Here is a 23,023-nt window from a genome sequence, read left to right as displayed (position 1 = left end):
CAGATCACAGGGCAGTCACACACAAAATGGCTCTGCCCTGTGATGCTGCTCTTCATTCTGCCCCAGGGATACTAGACCACCCAAAAGGGGAGGGAAATGCTGATGTCAGCAGTTACTGCCCAGATTTTCCAGCTAACAGTAAAGCTGGTAAGTCTTACTATAGCTGCTTGAGGTCTAAAACGGAAAATGCTCCCCCTAGTGGTCAATATATATATTTGTAAGAAAATATATAATATTTTTCATATAGAAATGTTTGCAAACAGTGCAAACATTGCATTAGTACATTTTATTTACTATTTTAAGCTTAATTTCACAAAAAAACAAACTACAAGAAAACTGGTGGCACCTTCCCTTTAAGCTGTTCTAGGAGGATAGGGATCTTATTGTTAAAGGTTATCAGTCAGGAAAAGGTACAAAAGTTTCCAAATCTTTAGCTATACCATGGAACACTGTGAAGATGATCATCAGGAAGTGGCTTAAATTTGGCTCAAGAAATGGTGTCACTAAGAATTTTATGTCACTGAAAAAACTGATAAAAAGACAAGACGAAAATTAGCAATGAAGTGACCTAAAACAACATTAAAGGAGCTGCAGGCATTTATGCCATGCACTGATTGTACAGCATGTGACAAGAAGCTCCCATATTCTTCATATGTAAGGCTTGTGGGATAGGGTGGCAAGACAGAAGTCTTTTCTTACTAAGACAAACATCCAAGTCCGTCTGTTTTGTCAAAACCTACATCAATTCTGTCAAAAGGATATGGGAAAATGTGTTATGGTCTGATGAGACCAAGGTTGAACTTTTTTGCCATAATTTTAAAAAAATATATGTTTAGCGTAAAGTCAACACTGCACATCACCAAAAGAACACCATAACCATAGTGAAACACGGTGGAGGCAGCATTACGCTTTTGGGCTGTTTTTGGACAGCTGGAACTTGGGAGGGTCTGATGATCAGTTCTAAATAACAGTTAATTTTGTAGCAAAACTTTCAGGACCCTGCTAAAAAGCTGAAAATGAAGAAGAATTTCACATTTCAGCATGACAATAACCTCAAGCATACCTCCAAATCAAGAAAAGAATGGCTTTGCCAGAAAAGATTTAGGGTATGTGCAAACATTGCAGATTCCATTGCGGATATTTCCACGCGGATTCTGCAGGTAAAACGCCCTGCGTTTTACCTGTGGATTCACCGCAGATTTACTGCGAATTTTGTGCGGTTTGTATGTGGATTTCGCCTGCGTTTTTCGTCTGCGAATTCCAATTATGGAACAGGTGTAAAACGTTGTGCAATCCGCACAAATAATTGACATGCTGCGGAAAATAAACCGCAGCGTTTCCGTGCGGAATTTTCTGCAGCATGTGCACTGCGGATTTGGTTTTCCGTACGTTTACATGGTACTGTACAACGCATGGAAAACAGCCAAATCTGCAACGTGTGCACATACCCTTAGAATGGCCCAGCGAGAGTTCAGACCTGAATCCAATTGAAAATCTGTGGATTACCTGAAGAGGGTTCTGTACACAGGAGATGCCCTCACAATCTGACATATTTGGAGCTACTGCAAGGAAAACTGGGCAAAGTTTATCAATTCTAGATGTCCCATGCTGATAGACTCCTACCCAAAAAAAACTCAATACTGTCATAAATTCAAAGGCTAATTCAACAAAGTATTAGTTTAAGAGTGTATATATTTATACAACCACATTATTTTAGTACTTTTTTTTTTCCACCAAAAAAGGTTTTATTTTTAAACTCAATTTTACAGATTATAGGTGACATTAAAGGTGAAAGGAGTTCTGAAATTCTTCTCGTTATTATTTTCTTTACATGATGAAAACCTGACTTTTTAACTGGGGTAAGTAAGCAGACTTTTTATATCCACTGAAACTGTTATATTAACAAAAAAAAGAAATGTACACTTCCATTTACCATCAGTATGCACAAGGAGTGGACTGAAGACCTGAAATTCAGACCAATAATCCATCCCTAAATAAAGTGCAATGATAGATGAGTGGGCTCCATTGAAATTAGTATCAATCACAGAATTCCTCTTTATAGCCGGCCATAAAAACGTGCTTCTCAGCAAGTATTGATCACTGAAATACTATGCTTAATTATTAGACACCAATCTATAGACAGGCTTCTAACTTCGAAGCACAAGTAATGGATCGCCTCTCATCTATTTGTACTAAAGACAAACGGTTTCCTTTGTAAATATCAACACATATATTCAGAAAATCGGTGTTCAACCTAGTAATACATTATGGATTTTACCTCCCAGGTCTGAGAGAGACGACAGACTGATGCCGTATTCAGCCCCATTATGATGGCGAAGAAAGAATTCAAATTCCTTTGAGCTTTGCAGCTGCGAGACAAAATAAATATATTATAATGTATTTTTCTTTCGCTTCCGCATTGACATTTACTGCACATCTACATGAGGATATCTTTGTAATTTACCCAGTTAATACATCATTAACATAGCACTCAAGTACCAGAACAACGGACTAGGTCTTTGTTTTGCCTGTGATTGTCGGGACATGTATTGAGTATAGTACTTGATTTACAGTTCTTATAATGCAATCTTTGGTTAGATTTTGTGAGTGTCTGGAAGCCTTAACCAGAATAATGCATTGCATTTCTGTGTAGACTGTAATGGAAAAGATGATAAATTATTACTGACGGATGGGACTGGAGGTTGTGGGATGGAGGCCTGGAACAGTAAATCATCAGGGAGCCCGCTTCAACCTGGTTAAACCTTCCTATTATAAATAGATAGAGGCAATCCTGCGCACACTTGCTGACTCATAAATGACACAGGAGATGAGCGGAGCACTAGATTTTACATCATGGAATACATATTCAAAACTGCCTCTGGCTCCTGGGAATCAGACCTTCGGGAGTCTCTCTGCAAAATACTGTTTTACTTATTTCCAGAGACAGTTCTATCTTATCCATGGGCTGTCTGGTAATACAGACCACCGCTATTCCAGCCAATAGGACTAAGGTCCCATTCAGACGTCTATTTTTTTCTGTGTGTACGGGAAAAAAAAAACAGACTGTTTGTTAAATCCCGTTTTTCTTCATTTTTGGTCTGTTTCTACCTTCACTATGGCACCTGTTTTTCTCATATGAAAATTTTTTTTTTTTATTTCTAAGCTTCACCTATCCATTGAATAGTAAAGGACAGCACTTGAATGACACACACGGAATCCGTGTGTTGCCATTTTTTTTTCACAAACGTATTGATTCGAATGGGCAATTTTGATCTGCATTCTGGATCAAAATCAGATATACGGTATCTCTTTTTTTTGGTGGACAAGAGGTTTGCAATACAAAAAAACCCAAACATATGCCCAGTCTCATGGGTACATGATACAGCCATGACAAACATGGATAGAACATGTACATACATGAAACACTGTTATCTGAATGAGACCTAAAATGCAACACCAGACACAGCCCATGGACAGAAGTGGCACTCATTCTAGGGAAAAAATAACCTTCCTTTAAAAATATTTTGAGAATAAATCCTTTGGCAGCAAACATAGCAATATACTGTCTGACACAATCGCCATATAGGCCATTTTAGCGACAATTTAGTGGTTGATGAGTTGCCCATATTAACCAGATTCTATCACACTCATTACAGTGACCCCCTTGGGAAACTCAAAAAAGGACAAAAAAAAAATGTCACATCGAAATAATTAAAAGTACTTTTACTTACTGAGCAGCGATCTTGATGAACTTTTTCACAAGCTGCACCCGTTTCCCAAGCTGACTGCAAAGAAGGATCTCTGTGGCCACCCAGAGCTGAACTTCATTACATCTTTGAAGTAGAAGACTCAGGTTTAGGGTGTTCTCCCCCTTTCCCTGTCTGCTAAAGGTGAAGTAAATCAGCTCTTGCTGCAAAACAATAACGTTTTACAATTGGTTAATTTTTGACTTATTGGATTTAAGAGAACATGCTAGACAATGGCCATCTCTGACCTCATTCTAATTATCAATCATTCAAAGGATGACACTTATCCCTTTAACTACACAACAAACAGCTTTAGGGCTTGTGCACAAAATTGTAAAATAATCGGATGAGCGCTATTCATTGTTTTGATGGGTAACACTCGTCCCCATGTTATTATAATGGGGCTGTGCACGTCGAAGGAAAACAAAATCGTAGCATGCACAAGTTGCCTCTGATAATTGGTTGGCACTCGGCCGTCTATGTCCATGGGTCCGTGGAAAACATTGGCACGCACTTGGATGACATGGATGGAGGTTTTTTTTATTTATTTTTAATCCTTCACATCCGAGAAAATCGGATCACACTCTGATCAAACTCTGAACAGAGTGTGATTAGCATGATAGGACTGATTTTCTCAGATTAGAGAAAACCGGTCTTTTGACCCTAGACTTAAGCAGTTGGGGGAATGCTCTCATGAATTGGCCAATTTTAGCACTAAGTGCCCACATTATAGAGGTATATATACAGCAGCAATGTAGAGCACATTTCATGTATTCACTGCTTGCATACATCTTAGTGCTTACAGGCTGCTGTATTCTTTTGTTTGTATACTATGCAGTTATAAGCTTGCACCTGCTCTCATTTGTTTTATTCTGTTTGGAAGAACTGGTCATTTTTTTTTTTTTTTTTACTGTATTGAAAGTAAACATTCCCCATCTTCAGAGTCTAGTTGATCTAGGATAATAAATTACCAATTGTTGCACATTTATCATATATATATTCTTCACATGCCAGGGCACGACCTTAGCAAGATGCTGATCTGCTTCGATCCCTCGGAGCATCGACTATCTGAACTAAATGTAATCTGGATGTAGATGCAGCACTTTTTTGCTAAAGCTTTCAGAGAATGCAATATTTTTTAATTAGTGAACACACAATTCTATGACCAATTTCATATGTGCTTGGTTGTCCACTGAGAACTCAAACCCGCGCCTCACCATTCAAGGCAAATTGCCAGATACATTTCATGATTGAGGAAGCCATTTAAGTTTGAAGAGCCCAGTTCGGTCATTTTGGGGCAATTTTCTCTATAATGCCTTCCTGAGAGAAATTACCTCGTGTATTGAATTGAACAGACTCCAGTCAAAACTAGTCAGCTCCAGGGCGATATCCCAGGTGTTCATCCCCAGGATCCGAACTGATCTGTGCTGGGTCTCTTCATTTTCTGCAAAGGGGTTCTGCAATACAGTCCATAAAAAAAACACCCTGTGTAAACATTTCACTCCGAGACCATGATTAAAAGAGGAGTTTGTTAGCAAAGCAATCCAGGCTGAGTGCACTTTACTTTTTCATGCTTGTTCACCTTCTACAAGATTATTCAGTCAATTTAGGAAAAGGCCTTGAAAGCGCAGGAGTGTGATGAATTGACACTCATTGAACAAAGCGCTCTGGGCGGAAATTCAATTATAAAGAAACTGACCAGGCAGATAGGATAATGAAAATAAATACAGCGCATGTGGTAATTAACTCGCTCGGCGCTGGCCGAGAATCCTGTAATGTCAGCTACCGAGACAGGCTATGTTCACATCCAGCATTTTTTTGTGCAATAAAAGAAGCTACATCTTACAATACCAGCAAAAACTAGGAAATTTCAGAAATCTCCTGCCCTCGCTCGATTATTTTTACCTGACTGAATGTGAACATGGCAGAGCATGTCACCTATCGAAAGCATCTCTCCCGCATTGTAAAATGCTGCAAAATATGTTGGCGCTATGTAGATGAAATTACTATACGCAATAAAGCCCTTATCAATTTTAGTAAGGAAACAGCCAATATATAAACAAGGAACAAAAAACAACAAAAAAAAGATCCTTTGCAGGAATGATGCAGCTGATTAGTGGCTGGTTGTACGGCTGGCATCACTGCTTGGGGCCACGTATGTCAATAAGGCTTCAGTGGTCACGTGCCGGTACAGCATGCTAAAGACGGTCACGGGACCACCAGAGCAATTATGCCAACTCCAGGGGGGGGGTGATAAGATGAACATTGTTATTTAAGAACTAATCTTTCATTTAGTAGGACAGCCCCCTTAACTTGTGATGAATTTAAATTGAAATTTGCACTAATTGTGCACATAGATACCAGCTGATATAATTGAGACCTTGTGAAATAGAAAAGACATTATACCTAGGACAAAAATGACAGGATATATAATCTATACAATGCACCTCCCACCCGTGCGCACGTCACTCACCAATGTGTCACTCTTCCGGTAAGTGTAAATGCGACTGGATGAATCCAGCGACTTGGAAAGGGCCATTTCTGTTGGCAAAAGCTCATGTTTTTCTGAAGAGGAAAAAAAACAAAACAGCTTTAGATAACCAGTGTTTAGGAAAAGAGAATTCATTATTGGAGTGTTAGGGTAAGTGAAAGGCCTGCGTTAGGGGGAAGGCAGATTGGGCAATTGCCCAAGGTCCCCACTTTCTTGGGGTCCCACAGCATCTACAGCAGGAGATTCACTAATAATAATTCTATTGCTATCAGTAAAGCTTCTGATGTGGAGACTGCTCCAGGATCTTTGGTGACATCATGATCATGTGACCATGATTTCACCACAGGTCTTGTACTCTGCGGGACTTCAGGACCTTTGGTGAAATCATGAGACCAGTCATGTGATTGTGATATCACCACAGGTCCTATTCTCTGTGGAAGTCACAAGGACTGAAGAGAAGGTAGACGTGTGTGTCTAAAATGTATGGGCTCCTGGCAGGTCCTTTCTGCAGCCCATGCAGATTGATATTAATGATGAGCGAACGTTCTCGGATAAGGTGTTATCTGAGCATGCTCGGGTGCCGAGTGCTTGTTAGTCAATCACTGCATGTGTTGCGGTTGTCTAACAGCCGCGAGGCATGCAGCCGCGGAGACTCGAACATATTATTCAAGCACCCGATAACACCTTATCCGAGCACGTTCGCTCATCACTAATGGATATCTCTAAATGGATTTCTTCAATTACTAAACTTAACACTTTCACGACCTTTAACGTACATTTCTCTGGAGAACGAGTCCTGTATGGCACAGACAGCCAATAATATGATTGGCGTGTATGTATGTGCGTGCGTGTGCCTGGCTCTGTGTGTGTGGTTGAGCCTAGAATGTAAAAACTCTTGTATATATGTGAAGACACTTGTGTATGTATGTGCACTGCATGTGTCTCTAACTTACAGTGTTTGTGTCACACATGGTGTATGTATGTAGCATCCACATGTATAAATTCCGGTTGCACAGACAAGAGACTGTAGGTGTAAACATGTTGACAAAAGCCAAACGAACGTGTAAAATGCTGCTAATTGATCAGGTGATTGGACGGTTTATGGCGGAACAAAAATTAATGTTAGCAGCACATCGCCCAGTGTACATTGCAGATGTGCGGCCTATACCATGATATGAATAAGGACAGACTGAGCTACTAGTGGTCATTCTGTGCCCATCACTCTTCATCATCCTGTCGAAAGAGGCCGACAAACAAGCGCAAAACGACTTCAATATTGTCAATCACGCCTGCCTGAACTCAGCGAATGTAAAGGAAACCTAAAATATTTACGCGTGATGATGCAATATGTGAACATTTAGTGAACCAGTTTTATCATTTGCCCAGGGCCCCACTGTGCCTAAAACTGGCCCTGGACATTTCTGCATCAAAAATGTGTCTCTTGGTAGGAAAACTGCTGCATAAAAAGCATGCGTTTGTTACACGTTTTTTTCCCAAGTCAAAAGAATAGGTAAAAAATACTGCAAAAACGCTGAAAGAATTGACATGCTGCAGATTTGTAACTGCTTCAAATCTGTAAGGAATAAATAAGCAACATGAATATGAGATTTCAGAAATCTCATTCACTTTGCTGGGACAGTATACTGCAAACTATGGATGTCGTGTGTGCATACCCTTGGTGTTGGAGTATACTGTCTTGATAATAACAATATAGAGCTGTGTTGGCCCAAATATATTGAATACCTAGAATACAATAAACAAATCGGGCCCGATTAATCATTTCCAGGTTTTGCATTATCATTTAAAATATTGCATGTAATAACATTTGTGCAAAAAAAGAAAAATCACTCCAGGAAGGGACTGGAGTAAATTTGTGCAAAATGTTGTGACTATTTAAAAAAGGGTGCAAAAAAAAGGCACATAATGGTGAACAAGGAAATAAAAACTGATCAACAAGTAGAAAAATAAGACTTCAAAGTCGGTGCAACCAAAAGTAGGATTTTGATACAAAACAAAAATCTTTAAAACAAGAAACAATTGACCAAAAATAGTGACAAGTGCAATTATAGTTTGGGCACATAGTTGAGATTCAGGATACAGACTGCTGTACAGAATATGGGGCTGCATTTTGCTGATGTAACCTGGGAATCAGGCAGTAAACGGTCATGACATATTTCAAGAGAATAATCAGTGACGATTTTGTGAAGTGACAGACGGAGGTGACATATTGATCTTTTTACTAAACTTGTGAATGAAGGTCATTGTGGTGATGCCTAGACTACATATGGTACATAATAAATATTTATGCATGGCGTGAGCCAATACAGTACAGTTCCCTATGCTAAATTATGTCCATGGGGGGGGCTGCACTTGTTTTCCTAATATGATTCCCAGTATTTTCTGCACTATTATTATTACTATTTGTCTTCTATCATCTTCCACCTCCTTCTGTAAGGAAGGTATAGCAGTTTTGGTTTAGTGCTACGAGGCTGCCGTTCTTCACTGTGTCTGTTAACAGGCATCTTCGGTCATGCTAAAAATTCTAGTTATTAATCAACCTCAAACATGGTACATACTGTAGGGAAGCGGGTGGCAGGTGAAGGTGCCTGATCCCAAAATAGAGTTTCCAGTAATGACAGGTTACTTAGAGGATTTTTAGTGCACCGGATTTTGGGTCCGGGATTTAGGAGCGACCAAAAGAGATTGGGTGGGGAAGGTCGCTCCCATATGCTCCAGCCCAGGTTTTGAGAGTTCTATAAAAGTGCCTTCAATATGTTCAAAGCCAAGTCTGTCCTAAGAGCCTACCCTCAGTGTAATCAGTACAAGTCCATCCACAATTTGATAAAAGCTGATTTCTACTTTGTTAAATCAGCTTTGAAATCAACCTATGCATTTCTAAATGGAGAACCGTTCTTAGTAATGGGATTAACTTTGGTGGCCTTATCGCCGTAACGTAAAGCTCATGGGACCCAATGCAAAATCTCAAATGACCACAAGTCTTTAACAGTATTGCTCTTTTCATATGAGCCAAAGGGAGGTTTTGGGCTTCTGGAAGATTCAGAATTCCAGGATACAGGTTTGACTGCACCCTCTATCCCTAGTTACACCCCTGGGTAGCTGTAAAACACAGCCATCTCAACAGAAGAAAGTGACATGAGGGCTGGGATTTACTGGTGATTTCCGATCATTTTAAGATGATATTAGAAAAAGCGTCAAAAGCATTATTAAATGCTTGTCCAACAAACGCCTGTGCGTGGGAATTTTATACTTTTAATATTTGCTCTATTTATGTCTCAAATTACAGGAAAAGCACAAAACTAGTGAAAATATTTGCAAACACTGTAAAGTCCTCTGCCAGGGAGGCAGAATGTTTATCATGAGTGGGGAATTAGCAGTCGCCATGGAAACAACTCCGCCAGAAAAAGCTCCACATTAAGTGCGGTCACACAGCTGAGCGTGCTCCCCCAGGGGAGGAAGAATACCTGCACTAGCAACTGTCAGCCATTACTCTTCAAAGACATTGGTAATTGTGGAATAAGCAAGGAAGTAGAATTACCCCCTGAAAAGGTGACAGTGACCAAAGCCAGGTCCTCTTCTGGATGCTGGATCCGCTCAGCCACTATCTTCAAGATATCTTGCACAGAACTGGAAACCTTCATCCTGATGCTGACGTAGGAGTGATCAGTTATGTAAACGCGGCAGAAAACTGCACAAAAAAGGCAGGGAAGAGATGGTAAGCATTCCAGGGAGAACTCAATAAAACTCTGCTGCTGTCAGCTTGTGCTTTCCTGCTATGTATGGTAAATGAAAGCAAGAGGCTATCAGTGCAAACTGCGGCTATGCAAGTCTCCTGCTGTCTCTTCCAGAATCACAACCAACCTGAAATTCACAAATTTGTTTTTTCTCTACTGCATACAGACAAAAAAGGTTGTAAATATACAGTACAGACCAAAAGTTTGGACACACCTTCTCATTTAAAGATTTTTCTGTATTTTCATGACTATGAAAATTGGAAATTCACAAGGAAGGCATCAAAACTATGAATTAACACATGTGGAATTATATACTTAACAAAAAAGTGTGAAACAACTGAAAATATGTCTTATATTCTAGGTTCTTCAAAGTAGCCACCTTTTGCTTTGATGACTGCTTTACACACTCTTGGCATTCTCTTGATGAGCTTCAAGAGGTAGTCACCGGAAACGTTTTTCACTTCACAGGTGTGCCCTGTCAGGTTTAATAAGTGGGATTTCTTGCCTTATAAATGGGGTTGGGACCATCAGTTGTGTTGAGCAGAAGTTTGGTGGATACACAACTGATAGTCCTACTGAATAGACTGTTAGAATTTGTATTATGGCAAGAAAAAAGCAGCTAAGAAATACGAGTGGCCATCATTACTTTAAGAAATTAAAGTCAGCCAGTCCAAAAAATTGGGAAATCTTTGAAAGTGTCCCCAAGTACAGTTGCAAAAACCATCAAGCGCTACAAAGAAACTGGCTCACATGAGGACCGCCCCAGGAAAGGAAGACCAAGAGTCACCTCTGCTTCTGAGAATAAGTTTATCCGAGTCACCAGCCTCAGAAATCACAGGTTAACAGCAGCTCAGATTAGAGACCAGGTCAATGCCACACAGAGTTCTAACAGCAGACACATCTCTACAACAACTGTTAAGAGGAGACTTTGTGCAGCAGGCCTTCATGGTAAAATAGCTGCTAGGAAACCACTGCTAAGGACAGGCAACAAGCAGAAGAGACTTGTTTGGGCTAAAGAACACAAGGAATGGACATTAGACCAGTGGAAATCTGTGCTTTGGTCTGATGAGTCCAAATTTGAGATCTTTGGTTCCAACCACCGTGTCTTTTTGTGCAACGCAAAAAAGGTGAACGGATGGACTCTACATGCCTGGTTCCCACCGTGAAGCATGTAGGAGGAGGTGTGATGGTGTGGGGGTGCTTTGCTGGTGACACGATTGGGGATTTATTCAAGATTGAAGGCATACTGAACCAGCATGGCTACCACAGCATCTTGCAGCGGCATGCTATTCCATCCGGTTTGCATTTAGTTGGACCATCATTTATTTTTCAACAGGACAATGTCCGCAAACACACCTCCAGGCTGTGTAAGGGCTATTTGACCAAGAAGAGAGTGGTGGGGTGCTACGCCAGATGACCTGGCCTCCACAGTCACCAGACCTGAACCCAATCGAGATGGTTTGGGGTGAGCTGGACCGCAGAGTGGAGGCAAAAGGACCAACAAGTGCTAAGCATCTCTGGGAACTCCTTCAAGATTGTTGGAAGACCATTCCCGGTGACAACGTCTTGAAGCTCATCAAGAGAATGGCAAGAGTGTGCAAAGCAGTCATCAAAGCAAAAGGTGGCTACTTTGAAGAACCTAGAATATAAGACATATTTTCAGTTGTTTCACACTTTTTTGTTAAGTATACAGGTCCTTCTCAAAAAATTAGCATATAGTGTTAAATTTCATTATTTACCATAATGTAATGATTACAATTAAACTTTCATATATTATAGATTCATTTCCACCAACTGAAATTTGTCAGGTCTTTTATTGTTTTAATACTGATGATTTTGGCATACAACTCCTGATAACCCCAAAAACCTGTCTCAAAAAATTAGCATATTTCACCCGTCCAATCAAATAAAAGTGTTTTTTAATAACAAACAAAAAAACCATCAAATAATAATGTTCAGTTATGCACTCAATACTTGGTCGGGAATCCTTTGGCAGAAATGACTGCTTCAATGCGGCGTGGCATGGAGGCAATCAGCCTGTGACACTGCTGAGATGTTATGGAGGCCCAGGATGCTTCAATAGCGGCCTTAAGCTCATCCAGAGTGTTGGGTCTTGCGTCTCTCAACTTTCTCTTCACAATATCCCACAGATTCTCTATGGGGTTCAGGTCAGGAGAGTTGGCAGGCCAATTGAGCACAGTAATACCATGGTCAGTAAACCATTTACCAGTGGTTTTGGCACTGTGAGCAGGTGCCAGGTCGTGCTGAAAAATGAAATCTTCATCTCCATAAAGCATTTCAGCCGATGGAAGCATGAAGTGCTCCAAAATCTCCTGATAGCTAGCTGCATTGACCCTGCCCTTGATGAAACACAGTGGACCAACACCAGCAGCTGACATGGCACCCCACACCATCACTGACTGTGGGTACTTGACACTGGACTTCAGGCATTTTGGCATTTCCTTCTCCCCAGTCTTCCTCCAGACTCTGGCACCTTGATTTCCGAATGACATGCAAAATTTGCTTTCATTAGAAAAAAGTACTTGGGACCACTTAGCAACAGTCCAGTGCTGCTTCTCTGTAGCCCAGGTCAGGCGCTTCTGCCGCTGTTTATGGTTCAAAAGTGGCTTTACCTGGGGAATGCGGCACCTGTAGCCCATTTCCTGCACACGCCTGTGCACGGTGGCTCTGGATGTTTCCACACCAGACTCAGTCCACTGCTTCCTCAGGTTCCCCAAGGTCTGGAATCGGTCCTTCTCCACAATCTTCCTCAGGGTCCGGTCACCTCTTCTCGTTGTACAGCGTTTTCTGCCACATTTTTGCCTTCTAACAGACTTACCATTGAGGTGTCTTGATACAGCACTCTGGGAACAGCCTATTTGTTCAGAAATTTCTTTCTGGGTCTTACCCTCTTGCTTGAGGGTGTCAATGATGGCCTTCTTGACATCTGTCAGGTCGCTAGTCTTACCCATGATGGGGGTTTTGAGTAATGAACCAGGCAGGGAGTTTTTAAAAGCCTCAGGTATCTTTTGCATGTGTTTAGAGTTAATTAGTTGATTCAGAAGATTAGGGTAATAGGTCGTTTAGAGAACCTTTTCTTGATATGCTAATTTTTTGAGACAGGTTTTTTGGGTTATCAGGAGTTGTATGCCAAAATCATCAGTATTAAAACTATAAAAGACCTGACAAATTTCAGTTGGTGGATAATGAATCTATAATATATGAAAGTTTAATTGTAATCATTACATTATGGTAAATAATGAAATTTAACATTATATGCTAATTTTTTGAGAAGGACCTGTATAATTCCACACGTGTTAATTCATAGTGTTGATGCCCTCAGTGTGAATTTACAATTTTCATAGTCATGAAAATACAGAAAAATCTTTAAATGAGGTGTGTCCAAACTTTTGGTCTGTATCTGTACTGTATATATATATATATATATATATATATATATATATATATATATATATATATTTATTAAGAAAAATATATGTACATATATATATATACATAAAATAAAAATGGCAATTTATATCTTTATATTTTGAGGCTTCATGTGGCAAGCTACTAGAAAAAATCCTGGAGGACTCCTTGACTATTGATTGTAGCACTCAGCACCAGAGTGTATGTAGACCCTTAAGCAATAAATAAATCAGAATTTTTATTTACTTTCCACATTTCCTCAGTGTGCCGATTCTTAAAGTGATTTTGCTGGAAGCGTATTTGTGTACCACAATTACTATTGTACATTTATGTTCCAGCAGTGCTCCCCTTATTTTATCAGAAGAGTCAGTGGAGTGTGAAATGATGTGGCATCTCACAACCCTGCAGTTTGCTCCCATGATGATGATGGGTTTGCTAACAAAACTGTTGGAACTTCATAAAAGAGGGATAGATGTAAATAAAGCCCCTTAGGCCTCTTTCACACTTCAGTCTTTTGGCGTCAGTTTGAAACCGCCATTTTCGTCAAATAGCGGATCCGCCATTTTTTGGGGCGGATCCGCTATTTTCCCATAGACATGCATTAGCGACGGATTGTGGCGGATGGTCGTCCGTTCCATCCGCCATGCGACGGATCCCTCGATATTTGGCGGACGTCATCTAGATATTGACGGACATTATAACGTTTCTTGTCTGCACTGAAATGGCGGTTCACGACGGATCCATCGCGTCCGCCATTCCATAGAATGGCCGCCTATGGGCGACGGATCCGTCGCGACCGTCATTTCAGCGGATCCGTCGCCCCAATCCACTTTTTCAATTGCGCATGCTCCAAAAATTAGATACTTTTCCCAGACAACCCCCAAGTAACGGATCCGTCAAAAAAACGGATCCGTTAGAACCGTTTTCTCAACAATTGTGACGGATCCGTCACTATGTCGGAGGTGACTGACGCCAAACAACTGAAGTGTGAAAGAAGCCTTAGCCTGCAAGGGCAAACTGCAGCAATATGACTGTCATTTTGAGACCTTGTCATGCCTAGACAATAGAAACTATAAGGGAGTTCCAGCGTCTGCCTCCTGTACTAATATTGGTTTCTACAGTCTAAAATTAAACATTTTATACAAATTTCCTGCATATAAGACAATGGAAACTTAAAGAAGAACCGTAGTTTTATTTATTGATTTTTTTTTTTTAAAGAAACGTTATGATATATTGTATTAGAGAAATCATCTCCTCCCTCCTGGACTGGTCCTTCATTCCCAAATCCTCAATTCATGGGTAAAATCTGCATTCAGATTTTTTCCATATTACTGAGATAAGAGATGGCAGATGGTGCTCATAAAAGTCTGCAGAACCGCAACTGTCATTTTAGGAGAACTTGTCTGTCTGACAATTGCTCCTCTTCATAGAATTTTAAAAGCACCAACTGTCTTCTTCCAGCTCAGAAATGGAAAAATCTGTCTTCACTGAACACAGATTTTACCCATGAATTGAGAGTGACAAGTACAAGATGAGAAAGAAGCAGATTTCTCCCAAAATATATTAGAAAGTTGCTTATTTTCATGGGTATGATTGATTCATGGAATAAAAATTAAAGTGACTGTTACTCTTTAAATGTTTTCAACTGCCTTATAGAAAAGAAATCTAGATCGATAACTCCAAAATTCTCGCCAGTGAAACACCTTTGAAACAAATTTGTTTACATTTATTCATGTCATCTTCAAGTTCAAGGCCTCATTCAGATGTCTCACTTGCACTTAGGGTGAGTTCACACAGGGCATTTTTGCTGTTTTTTTTCTGCGTTTTTTTATGCAAATTTTCAGCTGCTTTTTACAGTACTAGCAAAGCCTATGAGATTTCAGAAATCTCATGCACACAGATTGTTTTTTTTTTTGTGTGATCAGTATTTTGTGCTTGCTGCGTTTTTTTGGACATAGGGCATGTCACTTCTTTCAGCGTTTTTGCTGCATTTTTTCAGCGTTTTTCACCCATTGACTTGAATGGGTGTTGAAAAAACGCAGCAAAAATGCAGGTATCTTTGCTGCTGAAAATTCAAGGACATTAGCATGGACAAAGAGAAAAAGAAAAGCACCAAAAAAACCCGCACCAAATACGCACCTAAACCTGCATTTTTGATGCAGCTTCTTTCCTGCCAAGATGATCAGGTTTTGCTGCAGAAAAAAGAAGCAGCAAAGATGCCCTGTGTGAATTTACCCTTAGTGTTGTCTGAGTGGATACTCCTTCATTAGTAAAATCACTAGGTATCCAAATTGTCGTAACCTTCGGAATTGCCATAAGAATCATTTTAGAAAGCCCTTTAAAATCTGCTGTTTATTAAATGTGTGCTCATCTTTCGTTTAAGAAGAAAACTCATTTTAGCCTTTAAATTATTCAGATGTTATAATCACATTTTCCTGGAATAATCTGAGTAACAGTCAACCAACCTGAAAGAATATGTAAGATGTTGCGGAAAAAGAGTAACGAATGTGCGTCTCAGTAATACATAAATAATGACTTACAAAGCATACACATTCATTTACCAGTCTCATAGTCGCTGTAAGAAGCAGCAATTCTCTGGGATTTTTATGCATTCCAGATATGAAACTCCAAATTAAATTACTAAAATGAAGTAATTAATCACATAAAAATCAAGACACATATTGGAAACTCTGCATATAGAGATACACAGTGTTTTGGTGCAATGTTGCATCATAGCAAAAGTATTTCTGGAGTAAACGATGGCGTTTATCGCTTCCGCCACTCATCGGCAGCAAATACTCACTTTCCTCTATTTCATTAGCATTTCCTCTGTGCTGCAACCAGTTCTCCTTCAGACTGAATTGGTGGAAGAGAGCTCTATTCTGTGGACACAAGATTGAGAACAATAAACAGAGGAATTATTTTACTGTGTTACATTCTGAGAATACAAAAGCGAAACTCTTATCTAATTAGCACATGCTACATATTGGGAGCTTAATGAATACATCCTCAATGCATGGGAACGACAACTGCTATGCGTCTGTGAGAGAAATAAGACTGGTTGAGTAGAAGAGCATGTCCTCAGAGAAACATCAGATAATACGCCCTTCCAGTCACCTGACCGCTGCAGCCAGTCAGAGGCTGTAGCGGTCCTGCTGTTTCTGAACGGAGCATGCATGACTTCTGGAGCGGCATTAGCTGGATCTGTGGAAGCACTGGGAGGTGAGAATGCCACCGTTTTATATTTTAAATCCATACATGCCTTAAAAAAGTTTTCTCCTATGTTGGACAACCACTGTAAGACAAACATTTATATATTCTGGCCAAACCTACACCAAAAGAACACTGAATGAGCAAACTATACGCCTATAATCCACCGGAACTTTAGACATACGAGTCAAAAAAATTTCATGGAGTACATGTAAAACTTAAAATGTACATGTTCTTTCCCAACTCTCTCTTAAAAAAAAGCATTGCCTCTTGAAAATTCCTTACTCAAGTTATTCAGTACAACAGTAATTTGCCACCCTTTACTCCTCCTATACGCACATGGAAATCCATAAAGGGTTTTCCTGCCTTTCATTATGTCCATGGAATACTTGTAACCTTTTGCTGGGATTAATTGTAGCACACAGAACATAGTAAAAGTGACATTATTAGGGGAAATGGGCGATCACTGAACACCAGAAACACAACATTGGATCAACCTTTCCTGCCTTGTATCTTTGCCCGACATAAGTGCGGACAATAGGAGTGATGACGTGTGCACTGATTTTGATTCATTCTCTCATTCTCCTGCCATTGTCACTACTTCCTAGAAAACTTTTGGCCACGTTCAACAGTGGACTGTCCACCCTCCAACCAAGTCTCCACCCTGCAGCAAAGTTTCACATTACAAGCTTCCTTGCCGGATTGTGCTGCTAATCTCAGAGGAAGTGAGCTCTAGAATACTTCCTCACGCACATTTTATTGCCCTGTCATGTGCACAGCTGTGTAGCTGGTACTAGACATATACTATAGCCTTTCTTAGGCTACGTTCACATCTGCGTTGTTGGGCGTTGCGTCAGCGACGCAACGCACAACGAATGCAAAATGCATGCAAAAACGCATTGTTTTGTGATGCATGCGTCCATTTTTGGCTTGATTTTGGACGCAAAAAAATGCAACATGCAGCATCCTGTGCGCACTGATGCTTGCGCCAAAAATGACGCATGCATCACAAAACGCAAGACAACGAATGTCCATGCGCCCCCATGTTAAATATAGGAGCGCATGACGCATGCGTCGCTATGCGTTGCCGAACCTGCGCCCGACGCAACGCAAATGTGAACGTAGCCTTAGCATGACCCTAATACACAATTGATTGCCTTGGTCTCATCAGTGCACAAATTCTCTTTAGCAAATTACTATTTTTCTTATTCGACTTGCTACAGAATAGCACATATCTAGTACATCATTTCCAGATAATACGATGTGTTACACTTAAAGATATACATTATAGCACAGTCCAGAAACTATGTAATACCTTTCTATGTGGTGAATATTCATCAACAGTGCTGCAAATGGAAGAAAAAGAACAATAGTCAGTGTCTATACTGCTCTAAAATCACAAGAAAAGTGTCCATGTGTAAGGCAGTAGTAAAGGACTGCGTCGCTTCTTGGAACTTATAAAAGAATATTGGTTTTTAAAGAAATATATATCGATTTGATTGCGATTAACAAAAAGATAAGGCGACATTCTTACAAATAAGAAGACATTTGTTACTACAGCAAGACGTCTGCCTCCATTGTACCGGCAGGGGTAATATATTCTATTCCCCAAAAGAGCACATGGATAATATATTCCTGCACTGATCTCTTTTCCCAATCCTACAGCCAGTGAACTCTTAACCTTGAAATGACAGATAATCCTTACATGTTACTGGAACCCCCATTGGATTTTCCAGGGAATTTCCTACCATAATACTTACTGTCGACGATGGATCCGCAGCACCTTCTGGAATTCTTTTAATTCCTTCTCCAACATGGGATATTCGTAAACATCATCTAGCACGTAGCGATAGAGAGTCTGAAAAACATACGTGAACACATTAAGCTTCATTTATTATCGTCTACATTCCCCGTCGGTGGCACCGGGTAATATCGGAGAACAGAATGCAGTGCTGAAATAATAGTGATGAAATAACAACTGTCTGGGATCCCCGCAGAAGCAACACACCAAGTCTCCGTACACTGCTTTACTAATAAGAACACCACTACACCCCAAAAAAGTGCATTAATATTAACTAATGATTTTTTTTTTTTTGCATAACTATTTTACATGCAGTCATTATACTAGTTACATCATCCCTGTTATAGCACTTGGCTTGTGCTGTAATCCAGTGATAGAAAGCAGGAGCATAAGGTTAACCCTGCTCACATGTGCAATGACAGCAATATAATAAATTATGTCCTATAACTGAACGTTTAATGAAATGGCCCAGATCTAAATTCTTGGCTTCTGCAGACAAAAGATCTTACTCCTAACCACAGCAGATGTGACTACATGTAATACCGAGAAGAACTATGTCTTTAGGAAGACAGGCCTTGCTAACGAATATAGGAGAACAAGTATATTTCATGTACTGCAGAAAACTCTAACCGTAAATGGGCATTTTACATCGTGGATTAAAACGAGATTTTACAGGTTAGGCTTTGTCTCTTCACTTTGGATGAAGCTGTGTTCTGTCAGAAATGGAAACCTTCACTGGTTACTGCTTATATTGTAATTTTCTAAATTTCCACTTTTGCTATCACAGATTTACAGAACGTGATGTCATGTGATGTGCTGGTTTATCCAATATAAAACCGAGCAGAGTTACTGGAAATGTTATAGTGGACATTGCAGATTTACAGTAAAGAAGTCTGTAACACAATGTCATGTTATAGCAATGTTCCATCAGGATCGCTTCTATACAATGTTAAGTAAGGCTTCTTTTACACTTTTGCGCCCCGTTTTTGCATCCCCAATAGATTTCTATGGGGCCACAATAATTCTACGGAGCGCTGTATGCTGTATGGCCGTGAGGGCCGTATTTACGGCTGTGAAGAAATATTGAGCCTGCTCAATATTTTTCACGGCTTACGGACACGGCCCCCACTGAAAATCAATGGGGCAGCAAAAACAAAGGAACGCCATTTTCTTCCAATACTTTTTCCATAGTATTGGAAACCAGAAAAAACGGTGATCTGCAAGTTTTTTGCGGTCCGTTGTTGCGTCAGACCGTGAAAATTGCGGCAATACGGCCTGCAAAAAAGGCCTGCAAAAACGGGCAGCAAAAAACACGGCAAGTGTAAAAGGAGCCTAAGGGTGATATTACTGTATTTGTGCAGGAGCCATATACTAAGCATCATACTGATGTTCTGGAACATCACAAAATCCTATACCAAAGAAAAGCCTTCCCAAACTCCCAGAATGGAAATTGATCCTATCCTTGGCACTAAATATACTCAATGCATGGAGCTTTACCATAATTATGTGCATGAGAATTATACCTGGTAAACTAAATGATAGTTTCCCAACTTTTATCACATCATAATTATTTTGAATAGGAGTAGTGGGAGTCAGAAGCTGAAATATCACTGGGTCCACCATGACAGGACCATCTGGTCTCCACTATTCAAGAATACTGCTCTAGTGGCTTCTGAGTCATAAGCTGAACTTAAAGGGATATTCTTAGCGCACCATATGCTGGCATATTGCTAGGATATCACATTACTTAATGAGCCGCATTGTCTTTTCCGCTGCACAGGGGCGTTCCTAGCCATCCGCTACAGCAAGGCTCCATTTCATTGAATTGTACCGGCTGCAGTTCCCTGCTTAGAAAGGAGGCAGAAGTGCCATTGTGAAGGGGATATAGTCCTGGAGCAGTTATGCATGTCTCTCCATTTTCAGGGTAATGAGGGTCCCAGACATCAGAGGCCTATTGATTGTTAAGTGGCTGTAAGTCATCATGAACTAAGCTGGCAAAACCCCTCTAAATCATTACTATAAAAAGTACAATTTACCACTACTGATCAACAATTTTAGCACTAGTACCCAACAAACAATGAAAAGGTTTCCACATAAAATATAATGGTTTTAAATGGTTTAGTGTCATAGATGTGACACACACTGCAAACAAAAAATCATATTTTCAAGAAAAGAGACATTATTCTAAGCGATCAATAATCCATTTTTGCATAGAGACTTGTGCCCAATTGTGCATTCCTTGCTCACCTTCAGGAATAACTTGGAGTGCTCATCATCGTGTAACCAGTCTTTGTATAAAGCAGTCCACTGGGATGCCAGAAGCAGGACCTTCCGCTTCGTGCACAGGGCCTCCGGGCCGTCTGCCTTGCCGTCGTATTTCTTGGCACAATAGGTAATTTCAGGTCAAAGAACAACAAGTAAACATTGTGTTTTTAAAGAGCAACCAATTACAGTGTCGCGGAGAATGCCATCCCGCAAATACAGAGCTAATTAAGTGACTTCTCGGCTGCCGCACATCAATCTCGTCTCTCTGTTACCAGGGAGTGGTTTGTCACTCGAAGCCCGGCGTCACCATCCTGCAAACTGCTGGCCCTTCAGCACAGCCAGGCTAAATTAAAGGTCGAACACTAGCTCAAGTAAGCATCCTGTCTTTGTAAGCCATTTGTGACCCTATAGGGGCACTTCCATTCTACAATATGCTATAAAGAAAAACGGTAAAATCTGCACCTACTGGTAATAATCCACAATTATTGCTGCCACAAGAATAGAACCCAGGCTTGTGCATTTGCTATGGTAAATTCATTGGACTATATCTTCTGAAAATGGTCCTCAAACCTTATTCATGACCTTTTTTTAGCCAACATTATATACTGCAAAGTTATGACTGGCAAAATTGAAAAACAAAAATTAGGATAAAATGTGAATCTATAGCCAAAAGTCTCCATTCAGTATTTGGCCCCACTTCAGAATGTATAGATCTCTACATCTGCTATAAAATGAACTATAAACATGAATTATATGTATTTCACTATTATACAAGGACATGACATTGCATTGTGCTCCCAGCCAACAGAAGAATCCTGGATCCCTCATTTACATGGCACGGATTGATGGCGTGTCAAGGTGTTTTCTGTGGTTGCCCTAAAACATGACAATGCTAGAGCAGACAAGTTTTAATTGCCAGCATTCAAGCTGTACCTAAAAAAACATATCTTTGGGTAACGTGTTTTCTCTGGATTGTTTGCCGCCTCATGTTTGATCTAGTAATGCGACCATTGCATGGATTAGCTTGATATTCTACCCTGGAGCGCTCCACCTTTCAGAAGTCAGTACATGAACATGGCACGCGGGCGAGGAGCTGGAATGCATTAAATCCCCTGAAGCAGAAAAAGGAAAACAATTAATCATAGGCTTGTCATAAAAGGGGAAATGTGGAGTGACTACCATCCCCTCATCGCTTTCCTTACAATTACGGTATACCAGAGTTTCTACACTTGGTAGTAAGTGTATGGTATGTGACTTAGGCATGTCCTATCTCTTTCAAGTATTTATAAAATGTGCTTAGGGAATAGAACAAAAAAATGCAATTTAGCTTAAGCGGCCTTCATGCTATGTGCTTATATTGCTTCTGACTATCTGTCCCGTAATTACCAAGTACATTACACATGGCTGCTGGCTCTAAAGGGTCTGAAGAGACTTTATTTTAGAACTGACTATTTGTAATAGGTCCATTGCACTTCAAAAGCTCACGATTATCTCCATTACAATTTTTAGTGGAAAGTAATGTATATCACATAATGCAAACCTAAGTATCCATAGATGTGTGTATGTATCATATCATTTACAATAGGTCGGCCATTCTTCCCTTAATCACTGGTTTTCTTTCATCCTATTTTGTGTCGAGAGCTCCGCCACGTCCCTCTTCTCCTCCTCCTCACTTTCTTCTATATGGCTGTAAGACAACTTGCTGCAGCAGAAGCCTACCCCTGAGAAGGAGGACCCCTCTGTGGGTAGCTCCACCTTTGTGAGGAACGGGGGTGGAGATAGTCATTCCCCAGGCAAAGATAAAACTAATCAGCAGGAGATTCACCAATGTAGGTTCCTACAAGATTCTTATTAGGTTGGCCTTTTCAGAATCATATAAAAAATAATCCAGACTAACAACTACTATACTTTGTTTACAGTTACTGTCATTTTAATTTTTATTTCATAAATCAACAGTACACATGAAAGTAAGAAATGTTCTCATATATCTTCTTTTTCCACCAGGACAAATTAAAGGGAAAGTCTGGCGTTAATCTACACGTCACACTATGTGAATGCAGACTTGTGAGTCTTTACATTGCGTGCACTGTGAGGATTCTCCAGTGTGGGCGCCAGGAGCGTGACGCAAGTACATGATTTCCATACATGCAGTCATGTGCTAAATAGATGAGAGAGGCCTTGCCCAATGCAAGTTCACTGAGTGAGGCCAGACAAGTCTAGTCTGAATGTGACCTCAAGTACACAAATCGCATACTTGCAGTCATATGACTGCCTGCCGGAGAATCCACACAGCGCATGTGCCGTGAGGAATCACAAGTCTGCAGTCACA

General features: G+C 40.3%; 1 protein-coding gene across 1 annotated transcript in view; it reads right to left on the bottom strand.

Moving 5' to 3' along the window:
• The window catches only part of RAPGEF5 (Rap guanine nucleotide exchange factor 5), a 366,882-nt gene that overhangs the window by 22,481 nt on the left and 321,378 nt on the right, over positions 1 to 23,023 (bottom strand). The window contains exons 13-21 of the mRNA XM_077268709.1: positions 20,677 to 20,821; positions 18,389 to 18,486; positions 17,944 to 17,974; positions 16,222 to 16,300; positions 9,794 to 9,943; positions 6,220 to 6,311; positions 5,081 to 5,203; positions 3,732 to 3,910; positions 2,279 to 2,369 (exon numbers count right to left, since the gene is read on the bottom strand). Coding sequence (XP_077124824.1) covers positions 2,279 to 2,369; positions 3,732 to 3,910; positions 5,081 to 5,203; positions 6,220 to 6,311; positions 9,794 to 9,943; positions 16,222 to 16,300; positions 17,944 to 17,974; positions 18,389 to 18,486; positions 20,677 to 20,821 — 988 coding nt within the window. The remainder of the gene's footprint in view (positions 1 to 2,278; positions 2,370 to 3,731; positions 3,911 to 5,080; positions 5,204 to 6,219; positions 6,312 to 9,793; positions 9,944 to 16,221; positions 16,301 to 17,943; positions 17,975 to 18,388; positions 18,487 to 20,676; positions 20,822 to 23,023) is intronic.

Source organism: Ranitomeya variabilis, chromosome 6 (genome assembly GCF_051348905.1).
Source record: "Ranitomeya variabilis isolate aRanVar5 chromosome 6, aRanVar5.hap1, whole genome shotgun sequence".
Classification (NCBI taxonomy): Eukaryota; Metazoa; Chordata; class Amphibia; order Anura; family Dendrobatidae; genus Ranitomeya; species Ranitomeya variabilis.
Note: the sequence above shows the minus strand (reverse complement) of the source record. Positions and strands in the feature narration are given on the sequence as shown.